Source organism: Macrobrachium nipponense, chromosome 22, assembly GCF_015104395.2.
Source record: "Macrobrachium nipponense isolate FS-2020 chromosome 22, ASM1510439v2, whole genome shotgun sequence".
Lineage (NCBI taxonomy): Eukaryota > Metazoa > Arthropoda > Malacostraca > Decapoda > Palaemonidae > Macrobrachium > Macrobrachium nipponense.
Genome location: NC_087213.1, coordinates 8,650,860 through 8,670,808, shown reverse-complemented (window position 1 = coordinate 8,670,808; position 19,949 = coordinate 8,650,860). Strand labels below are relative to the sequence as shown.

At 36.9% G+C, this 19,949-nt stretch overlaps 1 protein-coding gene across 1 annotated transcript in view; it reads right to left on the bottom strand.

Annotated features, from left to right (window-relative positions):
• Window positions 1-1,744: 1,744 nt before the first annotated feature.
• The window catches only part of LOC135198474 (myelin transcription factor 1-like), a 49,639-nt gene continuing 31,434 nt past the window's right edge, over window positions 1,745-19,949 (bottom strand). The window contains exons 3-13 of the mRNA XM_064226046.1: window positions 19,481-19,681; window positions 17,860-19,189; window positions 17,409-17,678; window positions 16,935-17,212; window positions 16,333-16,543; window positions 15,148-15,264; window positions 12,558-12,806; window positions 11,656-11,718; window positions 10,885-11,147; window positions 7,493-7,626; window positions 1,745-5,241 (exon numbers count right to left, since the gene is read on the bottom strand). Of these exons, the coding sequence (XP_064082116.1) occupies window positions 4,972-5,241; window positions 7,493-7,626; window positions 10,885-11,147; window positions 11,656-11,718; window positions 12,558-12,806; window positions 15,148-15,264; window positions 16,333-16,543; window positions 16,935-17,212; window positions 17,409-17,678; window positions 17,860-19,189; window positions 19,481-19,681 (3,386 nt within the window). The 3' untranslated portion in view covers window positions 1,745-4,971. The remainder of the gene's footprint in view (window positions 5,242-7,492; window positions 7,627-10,884; window positions 11,148-11,655; window positions 11,719-12,557; window positions 12,807-15,147; window positions 15,265-16,332; window positions 16,544-16,934; window positions 17,213-17,408; window positions 17,679-17,859; window positions 19,190-19,480; window positions 19,682-19,949) is intronic.

The following is a 19,949-nucleotide window of genomic DNA, read 5'->3' as shown; positions in this document are numbered from 1 at the left end:
TAGATTATAGACATGATATTGGGTCATCTAGAACACCTGATAGACAGGATATTGGGTCATCTAGAACACCTGATAGACAGGATATTGGGTCATCTAGAACACCTGATAGACAGGACACTGGGTTATCTAAAACACCTGTAAGTGAGCCTGTCCAGCATATAACAGTTTGCTGCTAACTGTCCCTTAGAAGGGTATAGAAGAGAAGGTAGAAGGCTAGTCCTACACACCCCCTCTTCTGCAGCTGTACACCTTAGGCAAGATACTATCTGTCCTGAAGAGCTGGGTGGTCTACAAGACTGTTGAGTATCCACCACAGAGCTTTAAAAAAAAAAAAAAAGCAACATCCCAAAGGTCAACAGGGGGAGAATGTGGTAACTGCATTCCTGTCCTTAGTACCTGTCTGACAGAGTCTTCCTGAATTCTAGGGGTAGACCAGTGCCCAACCTTATGAAATCTCACACAGTCAACCAGACACGTTGTCCGCCATGCCAGCTGAGGAGTATGTCCATTTGATCATACAGTCAAAAGAAAAGGAGCTCCTAGACACCATTTCTTGGCTGAGTTGGAACCAAAAAAAATGTTTCCGGCACTTAGTTTTGGAGTTGAAATCTAAAGTGGTAATGCAAAAGGCCTTCAAGCACTTGGTAGCTTTTAGGGTTCTTAGAAATGGAATGCTCATACTCTGTTGATGTCTAGGAGACACCTTTTGTATCCATGATCCAAGTCTTGTGCTTACAACTTACCGTCATTCTACTGATTCGTCAGGAGATCAACAGAGTATGAGCATTCCATTTCTAAGAACCCTAAAAGCTACCAAGTGCTTGAAGGCCTTTTGCATTACCACTTTAGATTTCAACTCCAGTAGGTCACTTATCCAAGTAATAAGTAGCCCCAATGTTTCTAACCATAGATGCAAAAGTTGTCTCCTAGATGTCAACAGCATCCAGTGCTCTCAATCTCACTTTACCAAGTACTACTGACCAGACCCAATCTTTATTAAACATCGCTGATCAGCTGAGAATCGATGTTTTCAATGTGGTATGGTCGATGGCCGTTATGCTCACAGTCCGTAAAGACAGCCAAACAGTAACGGCTTCGATATGTTGAGATCGAAGGACTAACCCGACCGTCTTCCTAGATCAAACAATTCTTCAAAACTTTGAGGTGTCAAGACCAATTATTACTAATACACCAACCTTAGTGGCCCGAACTTGTCTGGTATGCATCCATCTTTCCTGAAATGTGTCAGGTTGACCACTGCGCTGAGGGCCACTGCAAAGCCTTGCACATGCACCGTCTATGGAGATGATAGGACCTAGCTGTAAGGTCCTCAGTTTCTAAGTATCAGAGCACACACCCCATTCTGAGAAGACGAGGAACAGCATCCTTAATGTTCTTAATTAGATTTTTCCTTAGATTATACACATCAGTTCTCTGGTTTTCTATTTTGTGCATTTTCTGCCCTTGTCCAATCCAGCAGTCTTCATCAGTATCCTTCAAAATGTTCTTGGTATGCTACCTCCTGTCATGCAAAGGTTTTGAATATTTAGCCTGGTGTCCATTTTTGTCGAGGTCTTCATCAATACTATTGTTCAAAATTTTCTGGGCCTGCTACTTCACATCATACAAAAGCATCTCGATGTATGGAATCTCATTATATTTTCCAACCTCTGGTCACAACATTGAGATGGAACACCTTTTCTAATATGACTTTCCCATGCATAAAATGTTGTTAAAAAATAACATTTAGTGAAGGTTAGTTAATAATTTTTTTCAAAATGACAATTTAATACATTCAGTGATAAGGTACATTTATACAAAAAATATGGCCCAAGGGTGCAGAGTTGACATTATGGGCACAAGTTAAAACAACAGCCGCAAAATAACTCGGCTTCATCCACTGACTGAGTATCTTTTCAATTGCTGGCAATAGGGATAAATATTTTAGAAACCAGGCAACACTAATAAGTGTAAACAACTTTGTCCAATACTCTTAACAAAACTTTTGGAAAACATAACATGAAATATTCAAAATATAACATTTAAATTTTTCACGCAAAAAATCATGAATGGTAAAATAAGTCCAAATGCCATTGCCTTACGAAAACTTTTGTGTATCCTTGAAGATTTCCCCAATTTACACTTAACTGGAAAATCAAGAACAATAAATGTCACTGAAAATCTTGCCTTTGTTCAGAACAAATGTCACTTAAAATCTTGCCTTTGCTTTGAAAAATAAAATATACTGCACTAAATATTTTTTGAGTATTTTAGGATTTTAGAAATCTCCAAGTATATATATCACATCTAGTACGTGAAAACCATAATATTCACTGATAGAAAGCTTGACTTGAAGATGTCCAACCACAGCAGTATGTATTGACAACACATATAAAATTTGGTCATTCCATGGCCATCTACAAAAATACACAACTTGAGACACATTTTCTTTTTAACATCCAGTCACTGTTTCTTCCCACATACACAGGTTTCCACAATCAAAGTAAGCATTTGTGCTTTATCTGGCTTCCCAAGTCAAGCCTCGCTTGTGCCACTTATTATGCGGAAATTAAACCCACAAAATGAAAAAAATGAGCACAAAACCCTGCCACAACATTTTGGTTTCCTGTATATAATGCACCACTAATAATAATATGATTTTTTATATTTTCAGTCAAAATGCATGGCCCTATGTTTTTGTTTTTCTATTACTTCACTGCACTCTTGCCATCAAAGTCTTTAATCTAACCAGCTGATGCCACCAGATTCTTTAATCTAACCAGCTGATGATAACTATCTATAGGACAAATTTTTTGTCTCTTGTCACTTTAAATGTGTATGGTAGTGGAGGGACTAAGGAAATAAACCAATGAAAGGTTAGCAAAGGGTCTTTAGTAGTTTATGCGATAGGTGTAGGGGTATTACCATATATACAGACACCGGGATGCTATTGTTTCTCTCTTTTTCTATCACATGGGATATAGGAGGGTAACACTCCTGGATATATTCCTTGTCCTCCACATCCTATCATTTTTATTCTGAAGTAGAGTTCACACTCAGTCCAAGAAGTTTCACCTTCTTTTGTGTTTAGGTTCAGAGTAAAAAAATTTTTTTTGGATACTTATAAATTGATTTAACAAACTTAATCAGGGCATTAATTATAAGTATTTCCACTGCCTTAATTCTTAATTGCCGCAAACATAGCTAACAATATAACACAGAATAAAATTTCCCTGTAATGCTTCACTGGTATGTGGATATACAACATCCACTTTTAACACAACCCAAAGAGCTCACAACATGGAACCATCCCTTTAAGATTACTAACTGAAAACATTCAACAAATTTGCTACTCAGAATGACAAAATATACTAAGGGAAGATCTGGGATTTGATTATGAAATTTAAAAAATATTTGACAATACCTGTACTAGCAAAATACACTTCTAAAAAATGTTTAGCCTTTATCCCATATACAGTATACTTGGGTGACTGATTAACGATAAAATACTGTTCATGAAAAAGGGCAGTAATTCTTGTCATGAGCTCCTTCAGTATTAACATAACATACATATAAAATATCTATTTATAACAATAGGTAACTCACAGTATAAAATAAACTTTCTTGTCCTATCTGTTAAAATGCCTTTCCAGCACTTGATTACTGTCTACTATAATATGCAAATATATGTCAGACAGGACTCGACATGAAAAAAAAACACACCTTTTTTATATCCATAATTTTTACAAAAAATCCAAACATACAAGAAGATTTGCAATGAAGCTGGATATTTGTTTGGTTATTTTGATTGTCCAACAATAAAGAGTAAGAATACAGGCCAAATTCTTTTCTTTTTGTGTGACTTGCTTGATCAGATTACAGCTGAAAACTGTGAGGGAAAAAATATTTTGACCTAGAAATAAATAACACAAATGAAGTTATATTTACATAGACCGAATTAATCTTCAATTTTTTTCTAACCAATTAATCAATTTTAGTCAGGTAATCAAGATAATGTATAAAAATGTATTAAGTGTTAAAGCTTAGATGACTAGAACATTTTTTTGACGAACAATACGATATTCTTGCTTTAAAAAACAATCTGAATACTGTAATTTCTTAATGGCTGCTAAACCATCAATGTGGTAAGTTACCATTCAAACCTAACCTGAGAAACACCACTTCTCACAATAAAGTAAAGATGTATACAAAGAAATAAAAGCCTTCTATTCTAACACTTACGTCATCACACTGGCTTGGCCCAATAGGCAATTACCTTGTAAGAATGTCGATATTCTGGATACACACAATACTATATTCGACAGTGTAATGCAAGCTAATTGCCTATTACATAATAATAAATACACCAACAAATGACTAGCCCTAAAGAAACATGCCTTTACAGAATGTTTCAGAGATTATGTACAATAACATCGCAGACTTTAAAGCTCGTGATGGGAATGGCAACACTAGAAGGTGAGCAATGCCTGGGACCATAGAGCCAAGCATGGGACATGAGGTCTGACTTCAAATGTCAGGCCACATTTAGGGGTACTAGGCCATTGGGAAACTGATCAATGCCCATCTGGGCCAACAAGCTTTTGTATGAAAGGTTATTTAGCAAGGCTAATAATTCTCCCTTCTGTAAAATTGTCGAGTGTTTGTAGTCTATTCAGTTGAAATGTGGGGATGAAACTGCACCCGTCACCTGCTGTTACCCACAGATCCATTAGTAGGATTAACACCACTGTTATGACTATTGCTGGAAGTGGTAAAAGTGGTAGTGTTACTGCTGCTGATGTTACTGCTCATATTGTTACCCACAGGTGTACTATTTGGCATGGTGGTATTCACTGGTGGAACACCAAAGAATGGTGTTGTAAAGGAGGCTGGAAAATATGAATGGGTGGGCGGGACAGTGGGTGCAGCCATGGTGGGAGCTGTACCCGCCCCGGCGTACCCCTAGTCATGTCAGATGGGTGTAGGTGGCACAGTGAAATCATGGAGAGCAGACCGTACACTGTCATAAAGAGGTCTGTTGTCTTCACAGTAATTTTCTGTGCACAAAGAATGTATCTTTGAAAGATATGAATCAAAGTTATCTGGACCGATGCGGTCATTATTCACTGTGCCTCCGCCTCCAGGCAGCTTCACATGCTCTAGCAATGACATTACATTGTTCCGCAAGGATTCATAGTATTCGGTTAGCTGCGCTCCTCTCTCACCAGCACCAGCCGCCTCCTGGAAAAAAATTAAATGATTAAGTATGCTGTGAACTGACATGTGAAAACCATTACTACCATCATTAAGTGAAGTCAATATATTCCCAGGCTTGTATATATGTCATTCATTAGTGCTGATACATTAAGTATCAATGTTTAAAAAAAAAATCAGACAAATTCACAAGCCTGGAAAATAAGGAACAAAATCAGTTTGATACCCCTTGTTGGGGTCTTATCTATTTCCTCTTAAAAAAAAATAAAAACTAAGTTACATGGGACTGGGGTACTGATTGGAACAAGAAAGAATAAACAACTTCATGTTTGAACAAAATAGTGAAACAAGGGTAGAAAGCATATGTGCATTAAAACAAAATGGGATAAAGTTTAACATACAACTGTGACCCCATGTTCCTACGCATTTAAATACCCCAACAAGGTTTTTGGTCAACAACTTAATGACACCCAAAATAAAATGAGATTAAGGTTAGCAAGATTAAGATCCCAACAAATTCCTCCATCTACAGAACAAATATCTCTATGCTAAATTTCTTCTTATTATTATTATTACTAGGGCTTAGTTTTTCCAGATCTCTGAGTCTTAAGCAGACTCTTCTCGGACTGGTTCTCAGGAATTAATCATGAATAAAAAAATTGCTTAAACACCCAAACAGAACAAGACAAAGGTTAACAAAGGATTGTGATCCAACCATGTTCGTCCACTCTTGAAATGCCTCAATTGGGATATGCACAACTGCTTAATTAATAACATCATAGTACAAAGGTTAACATTAGTAGAGTGCAATCCCAAAATGTCCCTCCACTTTTGAAATACTCAAATAGAGACAGTCATAACTACTGAATGACACTCAAAAAATAGGACAACAGTTAAAATAATGGGTTGTGATCCCAACATTCATTTTTGAGATACCATAGTGGAGATATACACAACTACTAAAAATACCTAAAGAAAATGAGATGCAGGTTAACAAAAGACTGGGATCCCAACTTATTCATCCAATCTTGAAACACAATAATGGAAATATGCTCAACTGCTTAATGACATAAAAAAAAGGATGAAGGTTAACAAAGGATTTTGATCCAGTATGGGTAGTGTTCAGCTGCTCAAGGACATACAAAAATGTCAAAAGCCAAAACCAAGGAAGAATAAAACCCCTATGTGGTAAAATGCATTCCACAGCATGTATGACTACCTGCATCAATAGCTTAATGTATAGGGAAAGCTTAAAGGATAAACTGGCATCTTGGACAGTTGAACTGGTTCTCATTTTATGATAAAAGTTATTTGAGAGCACTACAAATGTTAAGCTGGACAGACTTTTTGAGGCATAATTTCACTGAGCTTACAAGTCTGGCTCAGGCTGTCTAAGAGCTTGTAAGGAGGGATGAATGGAGATCTTGCTCTCCAGTGGTGATAACCTGAAGTAGTGGTCTACCCTCAAGTCATCACTCTTTGAAGTTTATTCAAGCATGCCTCCCCTCGCAAGAGCTAATGGAACAGCTGTGTACTTCTGTATATGGAAGGCAAATCTTTAGGCTCAAGTCTTTGTGAGCATAGTGTGTGGTAAGTCTTTGGTGCTGCCTTATCATGCTTTCCAGAGCCAAAGTTGTACATTTTCCTTCTGTTTGCAGGAAGGGAAACATTGCTGCATTACCTACGGGACTTACCTGTCCTCATGCCCCTCTGAATATTTGTATGTTACCCCTGCTTTTTCAGCGGTATTTGAGAAATTGGTCTCTAAGCATTTTTGTAGGTTTGTTGAAGATGATAACTTGCTATCAATATTACCAGTACCAAACTTTTAAATTACAAATTTAAAATGTTTTGCCCGGCAAGTCCAATCTTTACAAATCCAGAGTAATCCAGGTTATGTAAAAAAAATCGAGAAGGGTTAATCGACTGTTAACCCAATTTTTATTGTCTAACCTGAGATACAATTAGCATGATCACCTATGTTAGCTACCAAACAAAAGCTAAGTATGTACGTATATCTAAACTTGTGCAGGGAAATAGTAGCAGAGCAAAACATATGAAAATGTAGAGACTGATTACAATTTTAACACTTTAGTGTAAATGGAAAACAAGAACATAAGAAAACAGGATGTGAATAAAAGAGGATAACTTCTTTACATAAGCCTAAATGACAGTAAAAATACGAGGAAAGAAAGTTCTAGATTACACAAATGTATACTCCTGTTGTAACTTTGGTTTTTAAGAATGTTAAGTCTATCATTTGATTTCATTTAAATACCTTCTGTTCGGCTTTGAGCGCAGCTTCCATAGAGGAGACGTCATGGCGTAATTTGGTCACGTGGCCCTCCATGGAAGCGTTCTCTTTCTGCAACTCCGAGATCTCCGAGACCAAGCCAGTGTGGTCCTCGCCGTCTGTTAACGATAGAAGAATGTGGCATTTAGATTAAAAAGTTTAGTGAAAATCACTCATAATTCATTGCCCTCTGGAATTCCTGATACACGACGATTTTATCAAGCTGTGAACTTGTAATGTTTCAGTAAAATGTAGACATAATTTACATGAAATGTGATTAGGTACATGAAAATGCAGAACATGACATAAAAAGTAGTCGCAAAAGTAACTTATAAAATGTTGGCCTCATGTTTGTAAAAAAATAGCTTTTTCTGATAGTACTATTAAGCTTTACAAATAGAACAAGGAGACAGTGAAATTTACCACTTTAAATCTTCTTGTAATGTATTATATAGCAAGCAATACCTGTAACATGCTTTATCTCCAGTGATTGTTATGCAAGCCTCAATTGTTCACATTCTTTGTAGTTGAAATAATACTCAACATGCATCAGTTTCATTCTATCTTACTTTTTACAGAGTATTCAAACTTATTTTTAAAAAATTACATTTTTCCCAATTCTAATTACTGAATAAAATTGTGCTCTGACCAAATATACAAGTAAAAATTACATGCATAACAAGCCAAAAATGTACACAAGCATTTTTATTTTTTTATCTCCTACATTAACAAAGCATAACTGTCAAGTTTATAAATTTTTTTGACTAGGAAATTTTTCCAGAATATCATGACATTAAGAATCTTAGGAGTTTTCTTTGATCATTCACATAAACATTATGTAATGAATTGCAATGCAACAACTGTAAATAAAATGTAAAGGTTGAATGTAAAACAATCTTTGCAGTTTTCATGTTACAGTACTAATATAATATGGAATAAAGGTTTCAAAACCTGGTAAGAGAACAAGGTTTAACAAATCTAATCTTATAAGGAAACTGCCTCAATGTAAAACACTTAACTACACAGAAGTCTAATGCTTTGCTCAAGCATTGTTAAGTCCCTTGAGAAATTAATTTTTTTTATTTTACAAAAACTAAGATTGTAAATATTTACAAATAGTATAGGAAACAGATGTTATAGTATTACTAAAGGAATGTTTTGGCAAACATGACAGCCAAATGGCTAAGAGCATCTTTCTACAAATAAGGAAGCTATAGTCAGCTCATACATGACATATCAGTATGTATATAAATTTTATCAGGAAAGTTGAAATTTTTTTTATTTCAGTTTCCTTTGATTTTTATAACATTCTTTGTTTTAAGAAGCAGATCTGTCTTCCCTTCAAGCCCCACCTTTCCTTCCTATCCATTTTTTTTTTTTCATATTTTGTCTTGATGCCTGGACCAGGTAAGGACAATGAGCTGTATGTACCCTTGGGTTTTTGTAACAAGATAATCTTGAAAATGTAATGTTTTCAATATGATTTTGAGAAGGATTCACATGCAGTCACCTAATATGATTTCAATTAATGATGTACATAAGGAAGAAATCATACTTCAGCTTCTTTGTAACACAGGATCATTAGTTTCCAAGAACAAATTATTACTGAAGAGTATTTAATCCCACCACATACTGTGTTAGAAAATCAACTAAATATTCCCTAACTGAGAATGATAGTCTAACTGGAAAATATATAAAGTTGGCTAAACATTTTCCTGACCTCGGTGAAACTTATTTGGGCATGTTTTTACTTTGCTCATTTAAGCTAAATAAAGTGTTAGTGTGACAATATTTTTGCTGCTTTTGTTCTTCTGAAATGTGCATACTGACCGCCCAAACATTACAGATTACCAACCCATTTAAAATCACTTTAGAAAACACAGATTACCAGTTTCCTTGATATACGTACAGTACTGGACCTCGTGCAGTGTTCATCAGACAAAAAAATATGGGAAAAAATTAGTTCCTGCCATTACTCAGCTTCATAAAAGTCTTACTATTTTCTTTTCATTTTTCAATAACTCACTATATAAACTGCCACCATTTCAAAACATGAGGCAGTCTTCATATTACAGTAATATGAAGCTTTGTTTGATTTTGCGGACGACAGCACTAAAATACATAGAATCAAGCAGGGGATATATAAAATGGCAAAGAAGATCTGTAGAGTACTACAAAACAAAAATTACATGCAGGCTGATAAAACACTAATAATTTGTATGTACAAAAGAGCCCACTCATAATACAAGAAATTTTTGTGAAATTTCAATACATATACTGTACATTGTTGCTGTAAAACTTAGTGAAACAAGTCACTCGTGACTATGCAGGACCCAGTTTTTCTTCAGCTGTCTAAATAACTCATCATTTAAAGTTATTTTAAACATAGAGTACTTTGATATTCTGCTTACCAGAATACTAGATATAAAAAGGAAAACACAAATTTAGCTGTGGATTAGGTTATATGAAAAAAAAATTATTTAGTTAAGGGAAACCTGGTTATGAGAACACAAAAGTGGTTTTGATGTTACAGGCCTTATGATAGGAAGAGCACTGAAGGGCCTCAAGGAACAATAATTTCAACTTCAAATCTTGCAAGTTGCAAACATTATCATTTTTTTTAAAGCTTTAGGGCACACTCTTTAAGCAAGCATTAAAATGAAAAACTCACTTTCAGGTGAACTTACACTGAAATAATTAAATTCTCTAAGCATAACATGAGCGCTCTGCCAGTTAGCTCTAAGGAACCCAGGTCCTGACTTGTCAGTGAGGTATGCTTAGGTTATTACACTGATCTTGACCACACATTAGCAACATCAAACTCTAAAGACATATTCTTTACATTAGCAACAATATACTGAATGTCACATAGTCTTGAAACAACTAAAGCAAGATGTGAGATATCTGGTACGAAGTGCAAATTAAACATTGCTATTCTGATTTAATAATGAACTGCTACTAACAACTGCATTTTTCATTATTGTACATCAACCAACACTTGATTTATAAAATAAAAACCTATTTTGTTTAGCTGTGATTTATATCTTGATAAAAATTAAATTTGTTTTTAACATTAAAAGAAGGATTGCTGGGTTACACATCTTGAAATAGCATTGGCATGCATTATATTTCATAGTACAGTAAATATGCTATTAAGAATTTCTTAATAGCCTTATTAAAACCTTAAGACACTTCAAAAATGAAATTACTTGAATGGGTAGCAAACCTTCAATCAAAATGACTATTGTAACTGCATATTATACATTTCATTTTCATGAAATAAGTTTTAAAACTTATAATAACTTCAGTATGAGTCTTTGTGGAATGAGTAAAGGGCAGGGACAATGGAATGGCAGACAACAGCATGCAGGACGCACCTGTTTTGAAGGTCATGGCTGGATCATCCATCCTAAGCTTCTTGGCAGGAGGGGGCTGGAGTGGGTGGAGGAGTGGGCGGGCCAAGAGGGAGTGGGCAGCTGTGGGTGGGCCCGTAGGTGCACCCGTTGAATATGAGGCCGCCAGGAGGGGAGGCCGAGGATCGTTCATGGCAGCTAACCCAGTGGGGACGCCCATGCCCATGCCCAGACGCACCGTCCCAGAGCGCATCTTGTTGCGGTTGGCGATGGGACAGCCCGAGGCACTGGGGATACACACCACGGCAAGTTAGTCTGCCACCTGAACAGCGGCCGCCACTACTACACATTCTCTCAATATTACCAAAATTTGGCTACTTATTTTTCAGCTTAGCATGCAGTATGTCCGATAAGGGGCAATAGCATGGTAATAATAAATGGGATCCAGTGGTAGAACTCCACTTGAGGTCAGCTGGAAACCCCTTTTTTAAGGTTTTGACCAGCAATTTGGATCAGTTACAGAATGTTTCATGTTGAATTTAAGGTTTTAAATACATTAATAGAAGTTTTCAAAAAATGTGAATCAAGTGAAACATTCTTTAGAATTTTTCCAAAGTTTTGGAAGGATATCAATTGAACCCCCAAATATAAATAGAAACTACATTCTAAGCGTCAAAACAAGTGTCCCTCCCATATTACTGTAGTAAACGCAGTACTATAAATGTGGCAGACAATAGGAAGTGAAGGCCTCAAGTGGTGTTTGGTTCTGGCTCCCGTAAGCTCAGGCCTTCTTACCTCCTGTGACTGAGAAACTTGCCCGTGGAGTGCCCCGACCCATCACATCCAGGGACTGGACAGCTAAGGGCAGCACAATGGCAGTCAGTGAGGTCATGTGAGGTGAGTGGGGCAAGAGCAGCGCTTCAGGAGGGAGGGCGGGGGTTATGGCACTCCCTACTTACTCCCTGGCAGACTGATAACTATATAACTATGACTCTACAATCTGGTGCAACACCAGCTCAATTTTTTTTTATTTAAAATTTACTAATTGTAAAACAACTTATATCATATGACTGATTAATTAGCAAATGGTCAATCCATGGATGACTGGGCTTCAGTTACATTGGGCCTCCCATACACCAACTTTTGAAACACACTAAAGGGCAGAGGACTGGACCACACCAGCAACTGAGGGTGAGGCTTGGACCTCTCTGTTTATTTACTGTACTACGCATATGATTGTGCCACAAATTTCTCCAGAACAGCAGATTTGGACTGAAATTTACGACTCTTCATGCAGCAAACTCAAGTATGGATGAAAACATGCTAGGGTGCTAGACTCAGATACTTCGAGTCATTGGTGATGTCATACAGTTATAATGATAAATACTGCAGTATGAGTACAGCATGGCAAGGGTCCAAGCCTCGGACCTTAGCTAAGAGTAAGGTTTGGCCCTTAAAAGGTGTCCAACAAAAGCGGGTACAGACACTGCAACACACACACACACAAAACTACAAACCAGAGTTGGTGATCTGGAAACTATGGTAAAACTTACAGTAAGCATAAAAATCTTACATTGAAGAATTTGAAAATATACATATAAACATCTTACCATAGTTCCAATACCACAAGATTTTGTCTTTGTTAAACCTCTCACTTTGTTTTCTTTTACAAACAAACTAACATTAGTGACACTCACCGGAGTGGCTCAGAGTCCTGAGAGTCCTTGGGTTTATGTTTTGGTTTGTTGGCTCTGGGACAACCGGAGAGAGATCGATGTGATGAGTAGTTCCCCGTTACATGACCAGATCCATCACAACCAGGGGTAGGACACTTCAGCTCCTGCGTCTGATGCTGGATAGTCGATCGGTCAGCTCGTGGACATCCGGACAGGCTGGATGGTGGGGCGAGTATAGACTTGGCCAAGTGAAGATTTTTTTGACCAAGACTGTGTGCAATAGGTTACATACGATGGGTGGTTGGGTAGATTACAAGAGGCTGGTATGACTGTTCATAGGGAATGATTTTTAAGGTGATGTGAAACCAATGCTGAATAGTAATTTTCGGCAGAGAGCTACTGCCTGTTAGATAATGCTCATAGTCATCTGTGTGAAGAATGCTCTTTGCTTCAAACGTCCCCAGCCCTTGTAAGGTGAAGGCACATCACTCTGTGTTAGGTATGTCATCCTGAGAAAACCAGCCCTTGCTGCTCTAATGTGGGGATGACTTGAATGAAATATCCGCAAAAAATACCCAAAATGCTACCCTCTCACCCATATATGTTACCAGCAAGTTACAGAGAAGATCTTTTTCAGTTTCTGTTTTACTCTACTTTACTCTACTATGCTTTCTCATGATGAATATCAAAGCTTAGATCCATGAAGTAAGAGGTTATGTCCTGGTGCATCTAGCATAGTTACATGAAAAACTTTGAAAGTTTCACAAGTAACTATCCTAATCTTAAATTATAAAAAAACTTACATTAAAAATGCCTGTTTTATAAACAAAGATATTATTAGTTCACAAGGAGAATATGATATGTACAATTAAATCTCCTCAACCAACACTAAAAAAGAAAATCATGTGGAATCATCAACATTTTAAAATATTACTTTAATTGTGGTATAAATGAAAGTGGAATTTTCTAATAAAAAACACCCGTGCATCACACAATATTGCAACTCAATGGGTGAAAAATAAGAAAATCTATAAAAGCACTGTCATTCAAATAGTGTATTTGAATATGCACTGCAGCTCTTAAATATTAAGATTAGTATAAAAAATCTACAAACACTGGGGCTTAGTCAGGATCTAAAACTTTACATTAATGTACTTCTTACTGTTCATTGTATATTAACTTCATCTCTATAGTGCTTCAAACATGGCCTTGTTTAAGAAGAAAATATTGAAGCACAACATATCTGGCATGTCACTGAATAAATCTGACGTCACTTCCATGTCAAGGGAGATGCTGTTTGTTTTATACGTAAGAATGAAAAAAACTAGTGGAGAACTAATTCAGAATATTTTATTTCCCAAGAATACCTTTGTGTACTAGCCTGCCTTCTCAACCTTTATTTTGTTAAAGGACCCCATTGAAGTTAATATTTCTTACAAATAATTTTTTAAAAAGCAAATTAGTAACTGGTCATACAATTTTATTGGAAGTTCCATTACAACCACAAAAATAGTAACAATCTTCAAGTTATCAACATTTTAACTGAAGAATTTATATATACAGAGCAGGCTAAAATCCACTGGGAAAACAAAGTTATACGTACTGTGATCTGCTTAAATATATAATTAACTCAGGGCTACAGTTTTACTTTACTGTACACATCCAAAGTAAATGATTGAGTCTTGTAATTGTGCAGAAATACAGCAAATTGAATATACATCCCTACAATATTATAGACATCAAATGATACCATGGAAATTTCAACCCTTGGTTTAATAATCTTTGATATTATTACGGGGGCTCTTTAAAGAAGATAGTCATTAAACCAGTCCAAAATGCAAAGCTATAAAAAATTTCAAATTTTTTATACAAAAACCAGCATAAATAACAATATATCACTAAAAACAAAATTTATTGAGTTTTTCATGGTACAAAAAGAATTTATAAATCCCCGAGATGTTTAAAAAAATTAGTTATCAAAAAGTAAATCAATTTCTGTTCTTGGCTAACTTCAATGCACCAGACTATACAGTACGTGTATATAATTTTGATTTCATTCTTCAAGGTAAGACCAGATACAGCACTGCATCATGCAAAATATATTTATGGCAAATTGCTCTAGAACATTACCGACAAGCCCATAAGCAATAAGTCAGAACGTGTGTTTTCCCATAGATGAGTTTTGGACCCCAAAATTTCAAGAGGGGTTAAGTGGATTTATTACAGATTAACCAAATTTCTCCTAAAAGTGCCATATATAAAAATTAAAATGTATTAAGGCAATATCACATTAATATTTTATGAAAATTTGTGCTGTAAACATAATGTTAATCTGCAATGAGTACTGAATGGCCACTAATTTAAGGTTTGCAATGTACAGTACGTTATACTTAGGTCTTGGTACCTGGTAATTACGCCAGATGAAAAATACCCCAATCATAAATTAAGGACAAAAGCTTGGCTGAGGAAAACAATTGTGACATTTATGTTCCATATTCTCTAACATTTAATATAAACATGAAAAGAAAAAAAAAAGTATTTACTCCTAGGCACACCCCTTAGGATCCGCTGGAGCAAAGTGTGTGCCTTCATATTACGGCTCTCCACTAACCTTCGATGGGTGGCGTAGTTGCCAGTCACATGACCCATACCATCACATCCTGGAGTTGGACACTGGATGAGCTCCTTTCCATCACGTCTACTGCTGGAACGCGAGTATGCCCGAACACTGTTACTGAGCAAAATATCTTTATTAAACTCACTCATGAAAATCACTGATAAAATTAATGTCTGCAAGGATGTTACTTTAATTTTTTTTCTTTTTTAAATCAGATAGTACTGTACAGAACAGTACAAGTAAGATAAATTCAAACCATAATCCTCAAAGGAAGTAAAAGAGGTACATATATTGAAATTAACCTCAACAACAATAATGGTGTTAATTTCATTGCCAGCAAAAATGAATTTATTGATGCTTTAAAATATAAATAATAATTTGCAGACATAGCAAAACAAATTACAAATGAACACTATAGAGTGACTTATAGTGCGTTATCTGAACATTATTAAATCTTGAGTGAGATATACTATATATATACTGCCAAATTAATGGAGCAACAAAACTAAATCTAAATTTACAAGTATGTATGTTACATCAAACTATTATAGTAGTGGGATAGTGTAGAGGCTGGTACCCAGCTGCGAGAAACACACTGGTTAGGAAGCTGGGAAAGGTAAAGATAGAAAATATACAGAACTGTGCAGATGAAGAGGGAAAACTTAAGCAAACCATCCAACTTGATTGACATTTCACAGCAAGCCCTTTGATACAATACCCTGCCAATTGTCACATCTTTTACATAGTTATTTTATGTGGTATCAAATTACTTTTACCTGTACATATATGTACATAACTATAGTTACATTGATTTGATTTTGATCTATGGGAGTTTGATCGTAAATGAGTTAGCACTGGAAATGACTAGTTAATAGCAAAACAGACCATAACAAATAATGGACAATTCTACTTTTGATTTAAACTGTAAGAGCCCCATTCTCTAATCAAATATTAAGAGCAATTACATTGTTAGGGATGTGGGAAATACCTAAGATTGACTCCATTTGATATGAACACACCATGTATGTAATCTACATACTACACATCTATCCTTTACCTAAAACTATCTAGCCGAGATACTGAATCATCAAACCCTACTTTGAATATCCCGGGAAAATGCATTTAACTCAAAATGTCAACATTCCACTCATTCAATGCATTACTGAATGATCATCATACCTATCAGGCATAGGTGTTGAAGGGGGCTGTGAACGGGATGGAGAAAGTTGATATGGCGTAGTGCAGGCAGTGGTTGTCATATAGTCCCCACCCATGGCAGCCCCATAACTACCAGCACCCATGTAGCCACCCTGGTAGCCTTGGTAACCCATATAACCAGTGTTATATGCAGCTGTTACATCATATGGGCGTGTAGTCATGGAGTTGTAACCTTTGTTAGTTGCAGAAAAGTTTATAATTCAGTGTTAGTAATATGTAAATTTGTTTAAGACACTACCATAAACTATACATAGTAAGAAATTTAGGTATGACAGTACAGTACCCATTTTGAGTAACAGTACATCATTTGTAGGTGGTTAGTCATGAAACAGAATTCCAAGATGATGAAGTTTACAATATTAGTTTATGCAGAAGGAATTTAAATAGAAAATATGGAATCTTTGTTCAAAGCCATTCTATTGCCCAACAGTATCTACATGAAATATAATATTAGAAGTTATTTTGAATAAATAATCTTGTTTTAAGGTTAGTACAAAACCCTAGTGTTAAGTATAGTACAAAACCAGTTGAGACTTCCAACAGACTTAGTAAAAAATATTTACCATTCATATTCCTGTAATCGTGTGTTCTGTCTGGAGTTGTAGCATAAGTATTGTCATGAGGTGGACAAGCTGAGGCAGTAGGTGCTCGTGCATAATCAGGGGTAACACCATATTCTAGTGGTCTGGCTAGACTGAAATTCACAGGTTCGGCAGGTGATGAGAAATCAACAGGTTCAGTTTGTTCGTCAATACTTTGCGGCTGCTGGAAAGGTCCCCCACCACCAGGGTAAGCAGACCCTAAACGTGAAGGTGGGCTGTATTCAGGACTGGTTGGACCACTGTAAAGGATAAGAAATACATTGTAGTATTCCAAATAAATTTCCTACCAATAATTCTAATGTTAGGAAATGGATGGAAATAACTATTTGGAGGATTCAGAAATCTTAAATGGAGGAAGTATTTACTTGCAATATATCTTGCAAAGCATGTGGTTTGACAACAATGGGCATGTCTCAACCACAAGACTAAAGATACCTGAGTGAGCCAGGCGGACGGGCCAAGGAGAGGTCAAGTGTTTGGTTGGTATGCTGGGAATCATGAGAACTGCCTGGAGATACTAACTGTGGCCCACTGTAGCATGGAGAAACACCAGGTCCTGGATACTGTGGGGAGGTTACCATGGGGCCTCCAGTACCCATGGGTCCGGACAGGTCCATTACATTGGCTGGGGACATTGGGTTGGGCCCTAATGCTGATGTTTTGACACTTAGATTGATGGCTGAGCTGTCATACCGGTATCCAGGGCTGTGACAGAAAATATCACTATTATTGTGTATATGTTCTTTAAAAAGAAGCAGATCATAACTTACAAGTTTAAATTTAAGGGGTATTGTATTTTTATATCAAATATAAAAAAAAAACTTGATATTTACATCATAAAACAAACTGAAAATGGAGTATTTAGAATATATGAAATGAAACTGACCTTTGGTACATGGTGTTAGGTGGTACAGGAGGCATACATGCAACAGAACAAGGTGTTGTGTCGTTAAGCTTAACCTCTGCCCCACATGCTTTATTCATGAAGAAGCTGTTGTGAGTTGTGGTAATTGGGTACTCTGTTGTAACGGGAGGCTTTAGGCCATCAAATGGAACATGTGGAACAATTGGACCATTAGTTCCTACAATTGGGCCTGGTGCAGGAGTCATAGGTGTTATAGAGGCACCTGGCAATGAAGTTCCTCCTGCAACTGTTGTTGTATCGAATGTTGTTGGAGTAGGGGGCATGTGAGGCTGTGAAACAGGGATAGCTGCTTGTCGGTCCAGATCTAAAGTTGTGTACGAATGTGGTATATCAAACCTGGCCTCACTTGCTCGTACTTCAGTTATGGGTGCTGGTCGAATTAATCCTGCTTCATCTTCTCCTTTGTAACCAAAACACCCAAGCCCTCCACCTTCTGAAACCTTTGCATTTACTGAGGAGCCTAAAGATGCCAGAGGCTTACTTGGGCTATGAGTATTTGTTCTCGTGCTGCTAGTGCTACTGTTTGTAGTGGTAGTTAAGGTTGCAGTGGTACTATTGTTGTTATTGTTATTTGTTGTACTGGTATTATTGTTATTTGTTGGAGTAAGAGCTAGTCTACCTCCCGCTGCTACTTCCTCCATGCAGGCCTTAGGTGGATCTTGAGGTTGAAGACTAGGTGGTTCGTGAGGTGTAGGGGGTGGCACAGTCGAAGTCTCCATTAAGTTTTCACGATCAGATAATTGTGCTTCGCCACAATGGTCAGGAGAAGCAGAGGAGCTTCCAGATGAACTGGCAGAAATTTTAGCAGCACTAAGTATTGCAGATGGACTTACAGCAGAGGAAGGGGAGCCTTCAGTAGGGCTTGTGTTGTCTTCTCGCACTGGAGAACACAAGGATGCAAACCCTTGAGGAGAAGGAACACTAGGTACTGTTACTTTAGTTAATGATACAGAAGGTGTGGAAGACGTAGAACAAATTTCTTGTTTGAGTGGTATCAAGTTAGGTAAACTTGATGATGAAGTTGAAGGAAATACTACTGGTTTGGAGGATTTTGAAGGTATATCAGACACCTGAAACTGACTGGAAGAATCTGCCGTAATTGATGATACTGGAAAAGGTATTGATGATGTAACTGTTGATGAAGCTGCTGAAGATACTGTTAAAGTACCAGATGTGCTTGATCCAGAGGCAGTTGAAGGTGCAGCCCCTGGGAGAAGCGGCAAAGAAGGCTGAGAAAAATCTAGTTGTTTTACCAAGCACACAGGTCGGAGTAAGCGGTCTGCTGTTGGAGCTGTAAAGGAATATTATATTAATTATTAAATCTGTTTCAACAAGAATGATTACCAATAAGGAAAGCTACCACTCTGATCAGTAAATATATTAACTCCACTAACCTTCATAATTATAATATAAAACTATTTTGCATTAACCCTTAATGGACGAGCACGATCATAAGAGGATCCATAACATGTTTAGAGCAATGGATGGGCTAACCCATATGAAAATGTATTAATACTACACATTATATGATTTGGAAGAATTTACTGGGGAAGGCATTCAGTCTGAACAACAAATACTTTACCTGTTTGTTGGAGTGGCGGGATGTGTGGGGGCTGCTGCAGCAGTGCCATGCGTTGGCGGGCGTGTCTCGCGGCCTGTTTGGAAGCAGCAGCAACTGGGCAGCCGGACAGGGAGCGGTGGCAGTGGCGGGACTGGTTGACGTGGCCACGCCCGGAGCAGCCCGGCGTCGGGCACTTGACGATAGTCTCGTGAGCTGCGAGGACTTCGGGACAAGAAGAAAATGTGCAAATAATATTGGTACGTAATAATAATAAATACTAATACCTATTACAACGCAATAATATTATCTTAATATAAACACCAACTAATTTTAGGATGACAAAACTTATGCATACATACCAAAATCATGGTCAAGGTAATAAGAAAACTTTTAGCTCCATGAAGAAGACATAAAGTACACGTGCATTGATATCCACTTTCATATTCATTCTGATTGAAGTCTTTATCCTGTCACTAATGTAAACTTATAA